At 39.8% G+C, this 22020-nt stretch overlaps 1 protein-coding gene across 12 annotated transcripts in view; it reads left to right on the top strand.

The window, feature by feature from the left end:
- The first annotated feature begins 504 nt into the window (after nucleotides 1-504).
- Nucleotides 505-22020, top strand: part of CCDC91 (coiled-coil domain containing 91) — a 331952-nt gene continuing 310436 nt past the window's right edge. For 2 of the 12 annotated variants that reach the window (XM_070494037.1, XM_070494041.1), the window contains exons 1-2: nucleotides 521-719; nucleotides 1449-1542. In XM_070494037.1, the coding sequence (XP_070350138.1) occupies nucleotides 1485-1542 (58 nt within the window). In that variant the 5' untranslated portion in view covers nucleotides 521-719; nucleotides 1449-1484. Of the gene's footprint in view, nucleotides 720-1448; nucleotides 1543-22020 lie in introns of all 12 variants that reach the window. The other 10 variants (XM_014846902.3, XM_070494038.1, XM_070494040.1 and 7 more) reach the window with 9 other exon arrangements.

Here is a 22020-nt window from a genome sequence, read left to right on the forward strand (position 1 = left end):
AACTGCTGTGATCCAGTGTTGACAAGACCAAAAGTAATTCCAGAGCAGAGTTCTTCGACGGAAGTCACACAGGGGTGGTCTGGAGAGGCTCCGGACTCAGGTGCATCCGGGTGCTTTAGAGTTATGCCAAGATGCGACGGAGCAGTTGTCTAGTCAACTATTTCTTGAGCACTTACTACATGTCAGGCACTTACCTCAGTTCCAGTTGTTACTGAATTCTGCTTTGAGGTGGTGAAGAGATGAGGCGGGGCTCTTCTCAGGAACAATCCTATAGAACCCCTGTTGGGAGGGGCATTTTGGGGATGGTTTTATTTGCACAGATTAGGCATTGAAATGAGGCCTGTCATTCAAGAGGAATGGGAAGCTATATCTAACTGGCAGTGGCACCTGAGTCATCCATCCCCAACCCGCGGCGGACCACTCAAGCGAGAGCGCGGGGCTCGGAAAATGGGGCCCTCAGCATGGGACCACGTGACGCGCACGCTTGCGTTGAGTGACAGGCTCAGCGTGGGGCGGGCCTTGGCGGAAATCAACTTCCGGGGGCAGAGGTGTTCGAAGCCGGGTGGTGCGTGGTCTACCCCAAGTGGCGTGGCTGGGGCCGCGGCGCCCCCCGCGGTCTGGGTCGTGCCCCGGGGTGCGCGTGCGGGTCTGTGTGCCGGGGGCGGCTCACCTGGCGGCCTGGGGGAGCGGCGCGGCGCGGCGGCGAGAGCCGGGAGCAGGTAAATGGACGCTCGCCTTCGGGCCTGGGGCCGGGGGCCGGGGGCCGGGGACCGGGGGCCGCGGGCCGCGCGGGGCGGGCGGCGCGCCCGGAGGCGGCCTGGGCGCCGGCCGGGAGCGCCCCACCTGGGCGGGGAGCGCGGCAGCGCTTCCGCCACCCGCCTGTGCCGGCCTCGCCCCCGGAGGTCGCCGGGCCTGGGCGTCGGGGGGCGTGACCCGCCTCGGGCTGGAACCGAGCCTCGCTGCCCGGCAGGGAGCGCCCAGCGGTGCTTGCTCTCGCCGGCAGGTTTCGGCCCCTGCACGTTCTAGGAGCGAAAGTCTGCGCACAAGTACATTGTGTCACCGAAGCTCCCACTGAGCGGACACTTAGATGCTTGCCCAGTTTTCACCGATCGCTCCTAGCTTATGTTTCCCCTTCGACTTTGCCAAATACACCGGAGTCCAGGCTCTGCAACGTCCTCAGCGACATTTCGTTATAGTTGCTTTGGGCCACATGTTGCAATCACAGTGGCATTTCGGGGTTAAGGCGAGAGCCAGTAACTTTCCAAGTGGCGAGGCAACCTTCATCCCCGTAAGTGCGCCCCCTTTTCCCCCAATAAAGATGTTTCGTCCGTCTGCCGGTGTTGTGTACTGCAGAGAAAATCTTGGGACGTGAAACCTATTTTTGGCTTCACTTTAAGGAGTGGCAACTCTATGAAAAGCAGAGCTGAGTGGTTTTTTTTTTTTGGTAGGATGATGTGCTGCTGGTACTCTCACTTGCTTCCCTGATGAGAGCTGGGGCAGAGCCTGATTTCCTGGAGGGTAAATTCCTGGCCACAGCTGTAGGTGACTCAGCCGCCCCTTAAGAATTCCGACTCTTTTCCTTCTCTCCCCCTCTGAACCATGCGGATACCGATGCCACCTTCCTCTCCAAATATTTCTCCGGGCTGTAGTTGGATGACGGCTTTTGGAAGTAGTTTGCATGTTGCATAGTAGAGTGATTGGGGTAGACTAACGTTTCACCCCACAATTTGAGGCAAAATACCCGGAATATTTAATTGGTTAGGGTGACAGGGACTGACAATAAATTTCTTTGTTCTCTGCCATCGAAGAGCTCTACATTTCTAATCATCCCATTTGTCGTCTGCTACAGTTTCTCTTGAGTTGAGGGGATTGGCTGTCCTGTATCTGTTAGGTAAATGGAGCTGGGGGATGCCGGGGCGAGTGCACCTGCGTGGTGCTGGCTAGCTAGGAAATTGTGTGGTAGAGAATTGCTCTAGTTACAAAGTTTGGTATCCTCCAGGCTGGCTAGGAGGTTGTTCTGTGGGCTGAGAAATCTTATGAACTGGTTTCTTAGCAACAGTATAAGCCAAATGGAATAAACATAAAAAAATACAAAGTGATGAAAGTAACAAGTTACCTCTTCACTTTTATTAAATGGAAAAATGTATCTTTTTATTGGAGGGATCGGCCCAAAACTTCTGAGAACTTTTTATTTTAATCGTCTTAATACCCGACAAAAAGAAACTGCAGAAAGTCATCACAGAGGGACAGCACTTTTTTTTTTTGTTGATGGTGATGGCAGTAAAAAAAAGATGTTTACCAATTAGCTGGTCTGAAACTTACATGGACAAATAAGAAATTGTCTCTAAGAGGCGTTTTATCTTGTAACTCTAGCTGTAGATTTAAGATTTGTAAAGTATATAGGATTGTTATGAATAAAGAAGGTATCTGAAGATTTATCGTCTTTCTCTTGATAGCAGAAGTTGGGGTGGAAGTGCGCAGAGGTAGATGAGATTGTTTCCATTGGTCAGTTGGAAAGGGAGTGTTTAGTTAAGTTGTTTCCAAATTATAGCTCATAATCACTGTGCACCTTTATCAGCCTGTTCCTTGTGATTTTTGGTCTTTCTTGAAAGCTCATCAATTTTATTATTTTGTGTCCGAACAATGAGACTAATAAAAAAAAGCAGCTCTCTTTAGATTACCTCTTTGTATCAATGCCTATTTCTTATTTACTAATCATAAATCAATTTTTTTGATTGGTAATATTTCTAAGGATTTTTGTTTTCCCCCCTGTCTGTCCCCCACCCCCATATCCAACAGTAAGCTGGGTTTAGCTCATTTAATTTGATGCATACTTTTCAAAAGGGTATGTCCTATTTCTTTTAAAATTTAGATTTATTGAGGTATAATTTACAAGTAAAAAAACCATTTTTAGTATGTTGTTCTGTAAACTGATAAATGCATGTAGTTATGTGACCACCACCACCATCCAAAGAACATTTCCATCATTCCAAAAAGTTCCCTCATGCCCCTTTCTAGTTAGTTCCCTCCCCTCACCCATAGGTCCCGGCAACCACTGATCTATTCTCTCTCTCTAGGAATGTAGAATTTGTTTCTGGTTTCTTTCACTTACTGCGTTTGTGATTCATCCGTGTTGCTGCATGTGTCAGTGCTTTGTTCTTTTTTTATTCCTGAATACTATTTCATTGTATGAATATATGACAATTTGTTTATTCACCAGTTGATGGATGGTTAGGTTGTTTCCAGGTTTTGGCATTTAGGAATGAAGCTGCTATAAACATTCATGAGCAATTCTTTGTACGTTCATGTACAGGTCTTTGTGTAGACATATGTTTTCATTTCTTGTGGTTAAATATCTAGGAGTGGAATTCTTGGATCTTGTGGCAAATGTTTAACTTTATAAGAAATTGCCAAGCTATTTTCCACAATAACTGTTTCATTTTGCATCCCTATTAATGATGTTTGACAATTCCAGTTGCTCTGCATCCTGGTCAGCATTTGTCATTTTATTTTTAATTTAGCTATTCTAATAGGTATTTAGTGATATCTCACTGATGTTTTAATTTGAATTTTCCTATTGACTCATATGTTGAATATCATTTCATGTGCTATTATTTGCTGTCTGTACATTTTCTTTGGTGAGGTGTCTGTTCAAATCTTTTGTCTATTTTTTATTGGATTATTTTCTCCTTGAGTTATAAGAGTTTTACATAATCTGGATACAAATCTTTTATCAAATATGTGTTCACAGATATTTCCTTTCAGTCTTTGGTTTGTCCTTTCATTTTCTTAACAGTGTCTTTAAAATAGCAGAAGTTTTAAATATTGAAGAAGTCCAGTTTATCATTTTTTCTTTTATGATTTGTGCTTTTGTGGTCTATCTAGGAAATTTTGCCTAACCCAAAGACGCAAAGATTTTTTTACTATGTTTTCATCCAGAACTTTTATAGTTTTAGATTTTATCTTTAGGTCTATGATTTATTTTGATCAGTTTTTGATTAATTTTTGTATGTGGTGCAAGATATGGGTGAAGGTTCTCTCTGTCTCTCTCTTTTTGTCTAAATTGTCCTACACCATATATTGAAAAGACTGTCCTTACTATCCTTCGGTAAATTTTCTTGGCACGTTTATAAAAAATCAATTGACTATGGGGCTGACCCTGTGGCTTAGTGGTTAAGTTTAGTGCACTCCGTTTCAGTGGCCCAGGTTTGGTTCCCGGGTACGGACCTACACCACTTGTTGGCAGTCATGCTGTGGTGGTGAGCCATATACAAAATAGAGGAAGATGGGCACAGATGTTAGCTCAGGGTGAATCCTCCTCAAGCAAAAAGTGGGAGATTGGCACAGATGTTAGCTCAGGGTGAATCTTCCTCAGCAAAAAAAAAAAAAAAAAAAAAAATCGATCGATTATGTATGTGTGGATTCATTTCTAGACTCTGAATTCTGTCCCATTGTTCTCTGTATCTCTCCTTTAGCCAAAACCACACTGTCTTCATTACTGTACTTCATAGTTTGTCTTGAAATTAGGAAGTCTGAATCTTCCAACTTCGTTGTTCTTTTTCAAAATTGTTTTGGTTATCCTAGCTCCTTTTCTTTCCATGTAAATTTTTAGAATCAGCTTGTCTGTTTGTATAAAAAAGCATTGAAGGATTTTGATTGAGGATGCATGGAAGTTATAGATAAACTTGGGGAGAAACAACATCTTAATATTATTTTCTAATCCATTAATAAAATATCTTTCTCTCTTTACTTATGTCTTTGATTTTCTTATTAATGTTTTGATGCTTTCAGCATAAAAATCTTGCACATATTTTGTTCTGTGTGTAAAGTGTTTCATGTTATTTTGTGCTATTGTAAATGGTAATCTTTTAAAAATTTCAATATCCAATTATTTATAAATAAGTTGATATTTTGTATTGACCTTGAATCCTCACCTTTTTAAATTGACTTATTAGTTCTAGGAGCTTTTGCAGACTCATTGGGATTTTCTACATAGATAATCTTGTTGTCTGTCAATAGAGACAATTTTATTTCCCAGTTTTATTTTCCCATCTGGTTGCCTTTTATTTCATTTTCTTGTCTCATTGCAGTAGCTAGGACTTCCAGTGTGATGTTGAATAGGACAAGTAAGAGCGGACATCCTTGCCTTGTTTCTCATCTTAGTGGGGAAGGCATGTAGTCTTTTACCATTAAAAGTTAGCTGTAGGGCCAGCCCTGATGGCTTAGTGGTTAAAGTTCAGCACGCTCTGCTTTGGTGGCCTGGGTTCAGTTCCCAAGTGTGGAACCACACCACTCATCTGTCAGTAACCGTGCTGTGGCAGTGGCTCACATAGAAGAACCAGAAGGACTTACAACTAGAATATACAACTATATATTGGGGTTTTGGGGAGGAGAAGAAGAAAGAGAGGAAGATTGGCAACAGATGTTAGCTCAGGGAGAATCTCCCTGCCAAAAAAAAAAGAGTGAACTTCCTTAAAAAAGCAGTTTGCTATAGGTTCTTTTGTAAATACACTTTTCATCAGATTGAGGAAGTTTTCTTTAGTTTCTAGTTTGCTGAAAATTTAAAAAAAATCATGAATGAGGATTGTGTTGCTTTTTTTTTTTCTTTCTCTAAGGAAGATTGGCCCTGAGCTAACATCTGTTGCTAATCTTCCTCTTTTTGCTTGAGGGGGGTTTTCCCTGAGCTAACACCTGTGCCATCTTCCTCTATTTTATGTGGGATGCCACCACAGTGTGGCTTGATGAGCAGTGCTAGGTCTGTGCCTGGGATCCGAACCTGTGAACCCCGGGCTGCTGAAGTGAAGCTCGTGAACTTAGCCACTGTGCCACTGGGCTGGCCCCTGTACTGCTTTTTTTGATTTTGGAAATTATAGTTGATTTAGTAGAAATTAGAAAATAATCCTATAAAGAAAGAAGTTAACCCATTTCCATTAATATGAGATAATTTCTGCTAATATTTTGCTGGCTTTCAGTCTTTTTCAAACATTTTAAAAACAAAGTTGTAAATATTGTTTTATATTTTTTCCTTTTCACTCAGCATTACTTTGTGAGTGCTTACTACATCATGAATCTTTTGAGAACCTGATTTATAAGTTCATGATTTGTAGTTAAGATTAAGTTTTCCCCATTAGAACTAGCATCAAATTTTTGTGCATAACTCTGATAAGATTCTTTTAATTGATGTTTAGAAATGTGGTTATCACTCAAAGTATATGAAATTTTTTCAGATTCTTAATATACATTGCCTCTGTTTCAGTTGATAGTCTTAGAATTGGTCCTCTGGGCTATTTATTGTAGTAAATTTTGGAGTGAAATGTAGTATTCAATATCACTGACTTTTTGGACATCATTTTAAGGTAGAATCCTAGAATTTCAGGAACTCCATTCCTTAGATTTTATCTAGTTCAACCCATTTATTTTTCAGGTTTAGAGTCTGGAATAATAACATAGCTTTTCCACTCACATTATTATTTTGCTGCAAATGACCTGCATGGAATTCCTGATGTATTTTGTGTAATGTAAAATACTACCCATGTTTTTCTTTTGATAAGAATTATAGAAATCTTTGTGCCCAGTACCATGCAGACACCCCTTATGTATGTTGTTTTGTTACATTTCAACCAATACCTTTTGTGGTAGCTAGTATTTTTCCCATTTCATAAACAAGAAGACTGAGTATCAGATGAGTGAGCAGACTTATCCAAGGTTGCATTAAGAGTAAGTAGTAGAGCTGGGGTTTGATCACGTCTTCCTAATCTGCTTTTATTCATAGGCTACACTACCAAGGTTGAGTTCTTGTAAACATTTGTATACAGATCTTCCTGGACTCATGATGGGGCTACATCCTGATAAACCCACTCTAAGCTGAAAATGCATTTAATGCTCCTAACCTACCAAACGTGATAGCTCAGCCTAGCCTGGCTTAAACATGCTCAGAACACTTAGATTAGCCTATGGTTGGGCAAAATCATCTAACACAAAGGCTATTTTATAATAAAGTGTTGAATATCTCATGCATTTTATTGAATACTGCACTGAAAGTAGAAAGCAGATTAGTTGCATGGGAACAGAATGGTTGTAAGCCTACTGGTTGGTTACCCTTGCGATCACGTGGGTGACTGGGAGCTGTGGCTCGCTGCCGCTGCCCAGCATCTTGACGTCAGTGAGTGTCGTACTACATATTGCTAGCCCGGGAAAAGATCAAAATTCAAAGTTCGAAGCTCAGTTTCTACTGAATGCATATTGCTTTTGCACCATGGTAAAGTCAAAGAATTGTAAGTTAAACCATCATAAGTCAGGGGCCATCTGTATATTGTGCTTATTCTGAATCTATTAATTTTACTACTTAGAATAAACTCATTCAGCAAAATAGTAAATCAACATGAGATGGTTTCAGTTACTTCTAAAATGTTTACCCAAGTTTATGTCCTTTTATATTTTCTAATTTTAAATTAGTTTAGACATTTCTTGACCTGTAGGCTCTTTCCTCCCCTGTTGAATCCAAATAAGTGGTACAAAGACTATTGTTAACTATATGCCATAGAATCCTACTTAAGGAATTAGGGATACATTTACTGTCGCTAGCAGAGGATACAACAATTTTTAAATTTTGAAATGAGAAGAGTTTTTTTTTTTTTTAAAGATTTTATTTTTTCCTTTTTCTCCCCAAAGCCCCCCGGTACATAGTTGTATATTCTTCGATGTGGGTCCTTCTAGTTGTGGCATGTGGGACGCCGCCTCAGCGTGGTCTGATGAGCAGTGTCATGTCCGCGCCCAGGATTCGAACCAACGAAACACTGGGCCGCCTGCAGTGGAGCGCGCGAACCTAACCGCTCGGCCACGGGGCCAGCCCCGAGAAGAGTTTTTTTAATTACAGGTTTAATAGATGAAGATCAGCGAAAATGTTAGCTGCTTTAAAATGCAGCATGTTACAATTCTAGTAAAAGTGTTTTCCTTCAATGGGTGTGTGTGCATTTTGGTATTTACATAATGCAGTCCAACACACGTAGTCAAATAGACTAACTATATGAATGAAATAGCCACTATTTTGTAAAGTGTGAAATCACTTTTTCCTGGTATTCAGAGATGATTGACTTTCTTCTCTCTTTGCCAGCCTTGCTAACATAGACCATGTGCATCTCCTACCAAAAGTAGGCCTACATAATGGAGAGGCCAGCCAAATTGCCTTTTGTGTTGTGTCCAACCTTGTGGTAAAAGATAGTCTACACGATCATTTCAAGATGCTTTGCTTGTATGTTATGAGAATTCAGATCTTCTGCAGTGGAGCAAAGGCAGTGCTGCAGTGTTATGTAAGATCCATTCATCGATGAGTATACTTCACTATGGGGGCTTACGTGAATATTACTAAAAATTACATGCTTAGACATCAATAAAAGGTGATGATTAAAGGTGAGATTAAGTATTATTTTAATTATGAATTTAATAAAGATAACTTAAAATGAGGTTATACCCTTTATTCACAGTTTGCCCAAATTGGGCATGAAAAATTGAAAATAAGCCTACGAAAGCTCAGTGGCCTTAAATGTGTCATCCTGAGTCAGAAGACAGGTTGAAATGAATGCTTACTTTCTATTCTGCTGAATGGGAAAAAGTGTTTGTTGAATAACTGGCAGTAGTTTTCATGGGGCATTTAGATAAGTTTCTTCTCGTGTGTTTTGCAAAAGAGACATATTTTATTAATTTATTTTTAGGACTAGCTTCTGCTTAACGTGAATAGTGTTTTACGATGTCACTTGCTCATTTAGTATATGTGATGTTTTCCAGTTGTCATTTTAGGTAAGAATACTTATACAGTACTTTTTGTTGCAAGAACCTTTTGTAGGAGACTTTATCTTCATCCGCGTACTGAGTTGTTTTTTATAGTACCAAAGTTTGGTGTTATTGATCTTACTTCTTTTGTTGTCAGTAAGAGAAGAAAGGAATGCCTCAAGGTTATTCTCAGTGTCACAGAGATGAACATAAAAAGTGACTCCCATGTGATTGATGAGAAGTGCTCTGATCATTCAGAGTCCTCTCAGATTGCAAAATGTTGTTTTATTGCATGACTCAGAAAATACTGAAGAGTAGAAAATCTTATGAACAAGTGAAATAATATGTACATGAAATTTTTGGATGATTTTTTTTTCTCTCGCACAGAAGGGCCATGGATATTATCATCATAGTTATTTTCATCTGGGCAAAATAATTCAGCATATAGTTCATGGTGGTGAATTGGGAATCATAAGGCTGGATCTGACTCTTTAATCAGCATATATTTTTTCCTACTTTATAATATTTTCTTGATATTTTATTTTTTCTTTCTTCTCCCCAAAGCCCCCTGGTACATAGTTGTATATTTTAAGTTGTGGATCCTTCTAGTTGTGGCATGTGGGACGCCACCTCAGCATGGTTTGATGAGCGGTGCTAGGTCCGTGCCCAGGATCTGAACCGGTAAAACCCTGGGCTGCTGAAGCGCGGTGCACAAATTTAACCACTCAGCCACAGGGCCAGCCCCTATATTTTCTTACTTTAAAAAACATTCCAGAGTGCATCTGTTGATGAGGTGTGTTGTGTGTGTGTGTACTTTGCGAAGTATGCTTTGGGAAGTTTTTGGCCATTATTTCTTCAAATATTCTTTCTGCCCCTTTTTCTCTTCTTCTCTGACTTGCATAGTGCATATGTTGTCATGCTTAATGGCTTCCCACAGGTCTCCGAGGCTCTGTTTGTTTTCCTCATTCTTTTTGGTTTCTGTTCTCAGACTGATTAATCTCAGTTGAGGAAGCCTAGAATTGGATGGATGGTCTGTCTGTCTGTCTGTCACCTATTGAGTGTACTGAGTGTTTAAAACAGCATATTAGACATATGAAAAAGAAACAGGCATTTAGACGAGCTGAGAGCAATCAAGAAAGAAGCTGGATGCGTAAGACAAAAGCTTTAAGTAACAGTAGTAACAGAAAGTTGGATTTAGAAAGGAGGAGTTATTAATAGGCTGAGAGAATAAAGAGGGTTTGGGATACCAGAAATTCCAGTAGAGGTGAATGGCAGATTCAGAAGGAGTGGCAGAGTAGTATAAATAAAAGGATACCAAATTGTAGTAAGAAAGTGAAATTTCAGAGGTTAAGATCCTGAAATTGAAACAGTTATGTCGGTATCACAAGTATCATCATAGTGACTGCCTTTGTTGATGGCCCAATTGTTCAGTGATATACTATATTGTAATATACATAGCAAAATATAATAGTGGCGATAATAGTAGCCACTATTTTTAAGTATCTGGAATGTACCAGGTGCTGCACTGAACACTTTTCAAACATTTTCTTAAATATTTTTAAGTGTTTTATTGAGGTGAAATTCACTAAACATAAGAGTAATCATTTTAAAGTGTACATAGTGGCATTCAGTACATTCGCAATGTTGTGGAACTCTGTCTAGTTCCAAAACATTTTCATCACCCCAGAAGTAAACCCTGCACCCATTAAGCAGTCATTACCTCTTCTCGCTTATCCCTAGTCCCTAGCAAATACCAGTCTGCTTTCTGTCTCTATGGATTCGCCTGTTCTGGATATTTCATATAAGTGGAATCCTATCATGTATGACCTTTTGTGTCTGACTTCATTCACCTAGCGTGACGTTTTCAAGGTTCATCCACATTGTTTCAGTACTCTGTTCCTTTTTTGTTGTATGTATATACTACACTTAACACTTTGTTTATCTCTTCATCTCTTGATGGACATTTGCATTTTCCCACCTTTTTGCTATTTTGAATAGTGCTGCTTTGAAAATTTGTGTACCATTATTTGTTTGAGTACTTATATTAAGTTTTCTTGTGCATATATCCATGAGTGGAGTTGCTAGGTCGTGTGGTCATTTTATGTTTACCTTTTTAGGAACTGCTAAACTGTTTTCCAAAGTGGCTATATCATTTTACATTCCCACCAGCAATGTATGAGGGTTCCGGTTTCTCCACATCTTTGCCAACACTTGGTATTTTCCTGTTTTTTTTAATCATAACCATCCCAATGTGTGTGAACTGCTACTTTGTGGTTTTGGTTTGTATATCCTTAATGATTATAATGAGTATTATTTTTTTGTTTTTTTTGGTTATTTTTATGTCTTTCTTGGAAAAATATCTATTCAAGTCTTTTGCCCATTTTAAAATTGAGTTGTTTTTGATGTTGAGTTTTAAGAGTTCTTTATATAATCTGCATGCTAGACCCTTATTAGATATATGATTTGTGTGTATTTTCTCCTCTTCTATAGATTTTCTTTTCTGTTTGTTGATAATGCCTTTTGATACATAAAAGTTTTATGTTTTAAGTCCAGTTTATGTATTTTTTTCTTTTGTTGCCTGTGCTTTTGGTGTTATATCCAGGAATCTATTGGCAAATCCAAGATCATGAAGATTTACCCATCTGTTTTTTCCTCCGAGTTTTATAGTTTTAGCTCTTACGTTTAGGTCATTGATCCATTTTGAGTTGTTTTGTTTATTGTGTGAGGTAGGGGTTCTATGAAAATTTTTAGTTAAATATTTCAAGCATTTAAATAATAATACTATATATATTTTATGGTTGTTGTTAGTGCTATCAAGTCTATTTCAACTCCTGGTAATCCTGTGTACAGCAGAGCGGAACCCTGCCCAGTCCTTTTGTGCCATCCTCTCACCTTCCGGCGCTGTATCAGACAATGCTCTGCTGCTATTCATAGGGTTTTCATGGCCAGTCTTTTCAGAGGTAGGTGGCAAGGTCCTTCTTCCTAGTCTGTCTAGTCTGGAAGCTCCACTGGAACTTGTCCACTATGTGTGACCTTGCTGGTATTTGAAATACTGCTGGCATAGCTTTCAGCTTCACACTAACACACAGCTGTCACAGTGTGACAACTGACACATGGGTGCTGTGGTTTCCTGACAAGGAAACGAACCCAGGCCATGGTGTTGGGAGCACTGAAACATAACCACTAGACCACCAGAGCTGGATATATATATATTTTAGCACCCATACCCATTAGGTATGGTATATAGTGCTTACATATTCTGGGCACTGTTCTAAGGACTTTACAAATATTAACTCATTTAATTAACATCTAATGTATTCAGCATTAATTTTTTCTAATCTTAACATTGCCCTTTGCTTCATATTTTTTAGAAGGAGATATCACCATTGATAGAATTTAAACCCTTGAACCCATCCTCTTCTTTTCTTCTCCAGAGAGTAGCAGTATCCTGAAAATGTAGTTTATCATTTCTTACATGCCTTTTTAACTTTACTGTGGATGCATACCCAAAAACAGTATGGATTTGAGTATGTATTTACTCAGTAGAGGGACAGGGTTAGTTGACATTTCTGTAGGATTCTGACATTATGGCATATAAAATATGTTGGGAGTGCCTAGATTGCCTTGTGGGGAAGCCTTGGATTTTTAGCTAATGGCTCAGTTGGTTTTCATAATGGTGAAGAGGAAAAGTCTTTCAAGTATTGCTCATGAAGGGTCAGGTTTGTCAGGAATACACCCAATTATAGAGGGAAGGGAGAACTTTGTGTGCTTCAGACATGTGGATCTTCTTTTTCTTTTAATATGCATATTTACTTATGTTCTTCTGGATAAATTAGAGTATGCATTAGAAGTCTTTTATAGATAAAATTGGTATTCAATTACTTATTAGGTATGGAAGTGAAAAAAAATTATAGGTGATTCATACTAAAGTTAGATGAAAAAATGATCCTGCTGAGGGTACTGGTATTTTTAATTCAAAAAAAAAAAAAATTAGTGGTTAGAACAAGTTTTATATCATCTTGGAAAAATGTGAGCAAGCACGTCCTTTATGTGTTTCCCTTAGTAAACCAGTCTGTTTTCTGTTATAGGGGTACTATTAGCAGATTAGGACCTTTGATAGATACATAAACAAGGATTTCATAACTGTCAAAACCGAGTTTATGAAAGTTAAAATAATGTACAACTGAGATATGTTGAGAAGCAAAATTCAGTTCAGTAGAAATCTGTATTCAGCCCCGGCTATATTTCAGGCACTGGAGGATATAGAAGTAAATACCACTTGGTCTTCAAGGACCTCACATTTAAGTAGTTGAGAGTAAGATAAACTAATACATTATAGTGAGGGCATTGATTGGGATGGAATGGGATCCTGAAAGTTGGAATAGGGGCATGTGGGAAGACCCTGATGAAGCTGGAGACATTGAGGCCCTAAATTTTGGTAAATATTTTTGCCAGTGGGAGCACACTCCCTACCCTCAGTAATAGTGGCCTTCGCACTCCCAGTGGGAGCGGCCTCTCTCCCCCTGTCTGAGGTCTGAGGGGATTAATTCTGCATTGCTCAAGGAAACTGTAATGGCCTCCCCTGAGGCAGTTGCCATGCAAGACAATCCTGATTTCAGGACTCTCCCTCACCATCCCTCTTTGCTTCTAGACCTATAACCAGACTTAAATCCAGCAGGCCCCTAAAGGTGAAGTACAAAATGTGACCCACAAGGAAATATGCTACACTACTTGAGTTTTCTAATTTATACAGACAGAAATCTGGGGAACATGAGTGAGAGTGGATACTAAGGATGTGGGATTATGGTGGAAGGAACATAAAGTAGAATCAGGCGGAATTTATTGATATGGGCTCATTATCTCACAGACATTCCGCATTTACTGTTGCAGCTCGGAGAATTAGAAAGGGCTGTAACTGTTTAATTGATTGTTTGGCTAAAATATGGACCAAAAGGTGGCCCACCGTGAGTGAGTTGGAAATGCTGGACCTGCCTTAGTTTAATGTAGAGGAAAAGATTCAAAGGCTTAGGGATATTGGAATGTTGGATTTGTCATTTAAGACCTTCTCACCTATACTGGGACAGTCCAGAAGACATGCCATTCACCAATACTATGAGAAATATATTGTGAGGGGAGCCCTGGCATCCTTGAAGAGCTCTATGATTGCTCTTCTCTATAGGCTAGACCTCAGAGTGGGAATGCAGTCACTGAATTGGGAAACCTAAATATAATGGGAATAAGTGAATTCCAGGGTGGCAGAGGGCAGATGATGGCACTCAGCCGTCAAAGGCAAGGTGAGCATGGTTTGGACATCCAAGTCAAAGCAGCAGTCAGAATACTCTGGTTCATGCAGACCAGCGGTGTTGCTAGTTGATCATGGTGTTTCTAGAAGTGAAATAGATAGGAAACTTATTAAATTCTTCCTTGATCTGTATAAGCGGAAAAGTTCTAGGTCGAGTGAACAGAGTCTAGTCTAAATCATAAAAGCAGTCATGACCCTTTAATCAGTTCTGGGACTTGAATTTTTATAGACCCAGAATCCTTTGAATGAAGACGAGGCAGGGTCCCCTTGAGGAAACACCCGGGTACACTGCCAAAAATTTATACTGTCAGACTTTCTCCCAGCCCTCCCTAAGGGTCTTACAGCCTTTAACCAGAGTAATTGTGCATTGGGGAAAAGGAAATAATCAGACCTTTTGGGGACTACTGGACACTGGCTCTGAACTGACACTAATTCCAGGAGACCCAAATTGTCCTTGTGGTCTACCAGTCAGCATAAAGGGCTTATGGAGGTCAGGTGATCAATGAAGTTTTAGCTCAGGTCCATCTCACAGTGGGTCTAGTAAGTTCTCAAATCCAGCCTGTGGTTATTTCCCCGGTTACTGAATGCAGAATTAGAATAGATATGCTCAGCAGCTGCCAGAATCCCCACATTGGTTCCCTGACCAGTGGAGTGAAGGTGTTATGATGAGAAAGGCAAATAGAAACCACTAGAATTCCTCCACCTAGGAAGATAGGAAACCAAAAGCAATAAGTACCTCATTCCTGGAGGGATTGCAGAGGTTAGTGCCACCATCAAGGACTTGAAACACGAAGGGATGGTGATTTTCAGCACATCCCCATTCATCTCATCTGTTTGGCCTGTGTAGAGGACAGATGGATTCTGGAGAGTGACAATGGATCATTGTAAGCTTAGCCAGGTGGTGACTCCAATTGTAGCTGCTGTTCTGGATATGTTTTTATTGCTGGATCTGGCATGTGGCTTTTTCTCCATCCTTGTCAATAAGGTCCAGTAGAAGCAGTTTGCTTTCAGCTGGCAAGGTCAGCAGTACTCCTTCACTGTTCAACTTCAGGGGTATATCAACTCTCCAGCCCTATGTCCTAATTTAGTTTTTGTGGATCTGTATTGCCTTTCCCTTCCACAAGATATCACACTGCTTCATTAAATTGATGGCATTATGTTGGTTGGATCTAGTGAGCCAGAAGCAGCAGCTACTCTAGACTTATTAGTAAGACGTTTGAGTGTCATAGAGTAGGAAATACGTCTCACAAAAGTTCAGGGGCTTTCTACCTCTATGAAATTTCTAGGGGTCCAGTGATGTAGGGTGTGTTGAGGTATAAGGATATGTAAGGATACCTTAGAAGGTACCTTTACCTTAGAAGGTCTTACATACCTTCTAAGGTAAAGGATAAGTTGTTGCATTTGGCCCCTCCTACACTCAAGAAAGAGGCACAACACATAGTGGGCCTCTGGATTTTGGAGGCAACATAATACTCATTTGGGTGTGTTACTGTGGCCATTTATGGAGTGACTCCAAAAGCTGCTAGTTTTGAGTGGAACTCAGAACAAGAGCAGGCTCTGTAATAGGTCCAGGGTGCTGTGCATGTTGCTCTGTCACTTGGGCCATATGATCCAGCAGATCCAATAGTGCTTGAAGTGTCAGTGGCAGATAGGATGCTGTTTGGAGCCTTTGGTAGGCCCCTATAGGTGAATCATGGTGCAGGCCCTTAGGATTTTGGACCAAAGCCCTGCCGTTCTCTGTGGAAATCTGTACTTCTTTTGAGAAACTGCGGTTGGCCTGCTACTGGGCCTTAGAGTCTGATTGCTTAACCATGGGCTACCAAGTTCCATGCAATCTGAGCTGCCCATCATGAACTGGGTGTTATCTGACCTACCAAGCCATAAAGCAGGGCATGGACAGTAGCACTCCATCATCAAGTTGAAGTGGTATATATCTGATCAGACCTGAGCAGGCCCTGAAGGCACAAGTGAGTTACATGAAGAAGTGGCCTAAATGCTGATGGTCTCTACTCTGCTACAGTGTCTTCTTTTTCCCAGACTGCACCTATGGCCTCATGGGAAGTTCCCTAAGATGAGTTGACAGAGAAAGAGAAGACTCAGGCCTGGTTTATAGATAGTTCTGTATGATATGCAGGCACCACCTGAAATTGGACAGCTGTACCACTATAGTCCCTTTATGGGACATCCCCAAAGGACAATGGTGAAGAGAAATCCTCCCAGTAGGTAGAACTTTGGTCAGTGCACCTGGTTGTTCACTTTGCTTGGAAGGAGAAGTGGCCAGATGTGATTGTATACTGGTCATAGGCTGTGACCAGTAGTTTGGCTGGACCATCAGGGACTTGGAAGGAACATAATTGGAAAATTGGTGACAAGGAAGTTTGGGCAAGAGATATGTGGATAGACCTCTCTGAATGGGCAAAAAATGTGAAAATACTTGTTTTCCATGTGAATGCTCACCAAAGGGTGACCTGAGCAGTGGAGGATTTTAATAATCAAGTGGATAGGATGACCCATTCTATGGATACCATTCTGTCTCTTTCCCCCAGTCATCTGTCATTGCTCAGTAGTTTCATGAACAAAGTGACCCTGCTGGCAGGGATGAAGGTTACACATGGGCTCAGCAACATGGACTTCCACTCATAAAGGCCTATTGGCTATGCCCACTGCTCAGTACCCAGTCTGTCATCACCAGAGGCTAACACAGAATCGCTGATATGGCACCATTCCCTGGTGATCAGCCAGCTAACTAGAGGCAGGTTGATTGCATTGGACTGCTATCATCATGGAAGTGGGAGCTATTTGTTCTTACTGGAATAGATACTTTAGATACAGATTTGCCTTCCCTTGCATGTAGTGCTTCTGCCAAAACTACCATCTGTGAGCTTACAGAATGCCTTAGCTACCACTATGGTATTTCACACAGCATTGCTTTTTATCAAGGAACTCACTTCCCAGCAAAAGAAGTGCAGCAATGGGCCCATGCTCATGGAATTCACTGGTTTTATAATGTTCCCTATCACACTGAAGCCTCTGACTTGATAGACTGGTGGAATGCCCTTTTGAACTCTTAAGTTAGAGCACCAGCTAGATGTCACTACCTTACAGGGCTGGGGCAGGGTTCTCCAGAAGGTTGTATTTGCTCTGAATCAGCATCCAATATATGGTGCTGTTTCTCCCATAGGCAAGATTCACATGTCTAAGAATCAAGGGGTGGAAATGTGAGTGACACCATTCACTATTACCTCTAGTGACCCACTAGCAAAATTTTTGGTTCCTGTTTCCATGACTTTATGCTCTGCTGGCCTAGAGGTCTTAGTTCCAAAGGAAGGAATGCTTTCCTCAGGGTTCAATGATTCCATTGAACTGGAAGTTAAGACTGCTGCCCACCACTTTGGACCCTGAATCAACAGGCAAAGAAGTGAGTTACTATACTGGCTGGAGTGGTTGATCTTGACTAGTAAGGGGAAATTGGACTGCTACTCTACAGTGGAGGTAAGGAAGAGTATGTCTGAAATACAGGGGATCCCTTAGGGCAGCTTAGTATTACCATGCCTTGTGATTAGGGTCATTGGAAAACTACAATGGCCCAGTTCAGGGATGAGTACTTATTCCCAGAACCTCCCAGGAATAAAAGTTTTGGTCACCCCACCAGCTAAAGAACCATGACTGCCTGAAGTGACTGTTGAAGATAAAAGGAATACAGAATGGGTAGTGGAAGAAGGTAGTTCTAAATACTGGCTACAACCATGTGACCAGTTACAGAAACCAGAGCTATAATTGTCATGAGTATTTCCTCCTTATTTTGTTATGAATATGTTTGTGTGTGTGTGTATGTGTGTATATATGGCTATATATATGTACAATATCTTTTTTCTTCTTATTCAGTTATCATGTAATGTAAGATGCATTGAATGTATATTATAGTATTTTAAGTGTTATTAATTTTACATCATAGTATTTAAATTTTGGGATATTAAGAAGAGTAACATCATTCAAGGACTTTATCTCCTCTCCTGGGGAAGGGGTTAGTGTGTTTCCAGTTGTACACAGGATAGTTATATCACGTTGGGCAGAATTCTGGCTTTGTTATTGTCCTTATTTGGAGATTAAGTATGGTTTAAGGAGATGTGTATGGGTGCCAAGTTGATGAGGGGTGGACTTGTGATGGTTAATCTTATATGTCAGCTTCACTGGGCCATAGGGTGCCCACATATTTGATCAAATTTTATTCTTAATATGTCTGTGAGAGTGTTTCCCAATGAGATAAACATATGAATTAGTAGAATGAGTAAAGCAGATTGCCCTCTCTAATGTGGGTGGCCGTCATCCAATCAACTGACAACTTGAATAGAGCAAAAAGCTGAGCGAGAGGGAACTTCTATCTGATTGCTTGAGCTGGGACCTTGGTCTTCTGCAGTTGAACTGGGACTTAGACCATCGGCGCTCTTGGTTCTCAGGCTTTTGGACACAGACCGGAACTACACCATTGATTCTCCTGGGTCTCCAGCTTGCTAACTGCTGATCTTGGGACTTTCAGCATCCATAACGTCATGAGCCAATTCCTTTTAATCTATTTCTTTCTCTCTTTAGCTGTCTCTCTGTTTCTTTCTATCTGGAGCACCCTAACTAAGACACTCGCCATAGAAATAAAAAATTAATGTCTTTGGCATGGTGGAATGTCACATATGGAGCTAATACAAATTTTAAAGAATGCATGGTCATCTTACTCCTGTGTCTGTCAAGAAGAGTGGTCTTGTAGTTTACTTTATAAATTGCTTTCATTCCTGTAGTATCCTAAAGCCAACTTGAAGGGGGATGAAAAAAATAATAAAATCCTTAAGATGCTGAATCCTAGTGTAAGGATAATTTATAGTAAAACACTTAGAAATCAAGGCTAAGACCTCAGAATTAGATTAGTCATAGACACATTGAAACAGCGTACCCCATTACCAAGTATGTTGAAATTTAACAACAGTCTATAATGATTACTGACTAATATCTGCTTTTGGCTAAATGTATTTGGTAAAACTCAGGTATGTTATAGCTATTGTTCTTTGAGCTTTCGTTTTTACCACAGTCTCATTTTAGATTATAGAAAATAGTCATTGTGCCCCTTTTCTTCCTGTTGAAAGCTAAGACGTTAATCAGATATACTGGGGAGATATTTAATGAATATAGTAAAATAGAATCCTATGCTGAATAAGGGACTTCTGAATTAAAAGAGAGGAGAAACCTGTGAATAGCAGTTCTCAGTACTTAGTTTGTTTTCATTTTTTTAAAAGTAAAGTAAGCTGAAGGAGTAATCATCAAGACTATAGGATTTCCCCCTTTATGAAAAGTTGTTAGGGAAAAAGAATGATTGTTTGGATACTTTCAGCATTTAAAGCTGGTTAATTACCACACATTCTTTCCATTGTGATTGTGTAGCAATGCTGAGGTCTGGAATCATGCAAATCATTTGAGGGTTTTTTTTTTTTTAAGTCAACTCTCAGTAGACTTCTTTCTCTGTCTCTGATGTTGGATTATATAGCAAGCTTTTGTTGGTTCTCAGGCTTAGAAAATGTATAGAGATTTTGTAAGCAGAGCAAATCTTTATTCCTCCTGCAATTCAGTTACTTTAACATAGTTTCAGTAATTAAAAGAAAAACTATGTTGTGCCTCAAAAATATCACAAAACAGTTATTCTAATCAAGAAAGGTGTGCCATCTTTTTGGGAGCTTATGTGCAATGAATTGGTAGACCTTGCCAACTTTCTTGGAGGAAGGAACCATAACAGTTGAATAAAACACCACTGGTTGGTTATATATGTAGAGAAGCTGGGGCATGTGTTTGTGTAGGAACTGTAGCATTCTTTTATTTAGTTATCTATTCTTATCCATTCTTCAAATGACATAATGGGTAGTTGGTCAGAGCAATGCTGTTCTAATTGCTCTTCATCTAGGAAACTGAAAGTGAAATTTATTGATGACTTCAAGTGTATATGTGTGTGTTGAGAAAGAAAGTCATTGTGAGGGATGTAAATAGAGTGCTGCTTTCATTTTAAGAGATTCTTTGTTTTAGCTTCTCAGAATATCAAGAAGGTAATATTATAAACATCAATTTTAATTTATTATAAAATCAATTTTAATGATGGTAAAGGAACCAGCACTAAAAGAATTGCACTTTTATTCACATCACTACCATTCCTTTCCTGTTACCCATACTGCATATACCTTTCTCTTGTGATAAGAAAATTATGGCCTGGATTAAGCTCTTAACATATTACCAGGGAATATGCAAAAGTGAGCTAGGTGGTGGTATTGTGGTACTGACAGCCGAGATGCTAGCACAGAATAGGACACATAATTGATATATGTGTATATAGATGTACACATATGTACGTATGTATGTGTTTCACATTAAATTGCCTAGGAATGTTGAAATCCTCCAGTTCATTGTATTCTTTAAATATCTTGTTGTAGTAGTGGTTTGCACATAAACCAGATTTGGTTGTGCATATTTGAGTTTTATGTAACTCTTGGAAAAGTTTTAAGAAATTTTCTGAAATAGCAATTTTGAACTGACTCCCTAATCTTATATTCATAGTTGCATGTATGTTTCAGATTTTTTTCCCATGTGCAGTAGTCTCCCCTTATCCATGGTTTTGCTTTCTGCAGGTTTCAGTTTCCCATGGTCACCCTTGGTCTGAAAATATTAAATGGAAAATTCTGGAAATAAATAATTCATAAGTTTTAAATTACGTGCCATTGTGAATAGTGTGATGAAATCTTGAGCCATCCTGCTCCATCCTGCCTGGAATGTGAATCATCGCTTTGCCTGCGTATCCACACTGTGTACGCTATCCACCTGTTAGTCACTTGGTGAGCCTTCTCAGTTATTCGCTGTCTGTCATGGTATCACATGCTTGTGTTCAAGTAACCGTTATTTTACTTAATGATGGCCCCCAAACGCAAGAGTAGTGGTGCTGGCAATTCGGATATGCCAAAGGGAGACCGTGAAGTGCTTCCTTAAAGTGAAAAGGTGAAAGTTCTCAACTTAGTAAGGAAAGAAAAAACATCATACGCTGAGGTTGCTAATATCCGTTGGAGGAAGGAAAGCTCCTATCCATGAAATTGTGAAGAAGGAAAAAGAAATTTGTGCTAGTTTTGCTGTTGCACCTCAGCTGCAAAAGTTATGGCCACAGTGTGTGATAAGTGCTTAGTTAAAATGGAAAAGGCATTAAATTTGTGGGTAGAAGACATGAACAGAAAATGTGTTCTGATTGATGGCAACATGTGCGAGAAAACGTTGAGCCTGTATGAAGACTTCGGCAAGGGATTCCCTGAAACCAGCGACACCAAGCCATTTACTGCAAATAAGGGATGGTTACACAGGTTCAGGCATATGGACTGGAAGAGAGAGAGACTATAGTACCATGACATTTCTTACAGTATATTGTTATAATTGCCAAATTTATAAATTAAACTTTATTGTATATATGTGTGTATAGGAAAAAACATAGTATATATAGGGTTTGGTACTATCTGCAGTTTCAGGCCTCCACTGAAGGCCTTGGAACATATCCCCCATGGATAAGGGGGGACCACTGTATTTGAGAAGTTGAAGTCAGTAAGTCACTAGAAAATAATAAGTGCTTATTAATGAGCTATTGTTCTGTGCAGAAAAAAAAGGTGAACTTTTCAGAATGGCTAGAAGAGACAGAAGATGAGACTGGAAATGTAAATTTGAGCCAGATCATTAAGGAACTCTAGGATCTTAGGGATAGATTACCAACAGCATAACAGTATGAATACTATGATTACAGTATGTAATCATTCTGTTGTATAACAATCTGAAAAAAATAAGACTTTTTTGGGGACAGAGGGTTGTGGTATGACAGAAACTTTAGAAGTAAGACAAACTTTTAGTAAGCAGAAAGATGATTATAATTTGGGTGTGCCTGATAATTT

The sequence above is a fragment of the Equus asinus genome, chromosome 22 (assembly GCF_041296235.1).
Source record: "Equus asinus isolate D_3611 breed Donkey chromosome 22, EquAss-T2T_v2, whole genome shotgun sequence".
Lineage (NCBI taxonomy): Eukaryota > Metazoa > Chordata > Mammalia > Perissodactyla > Equidae > Equus > Equus asinus.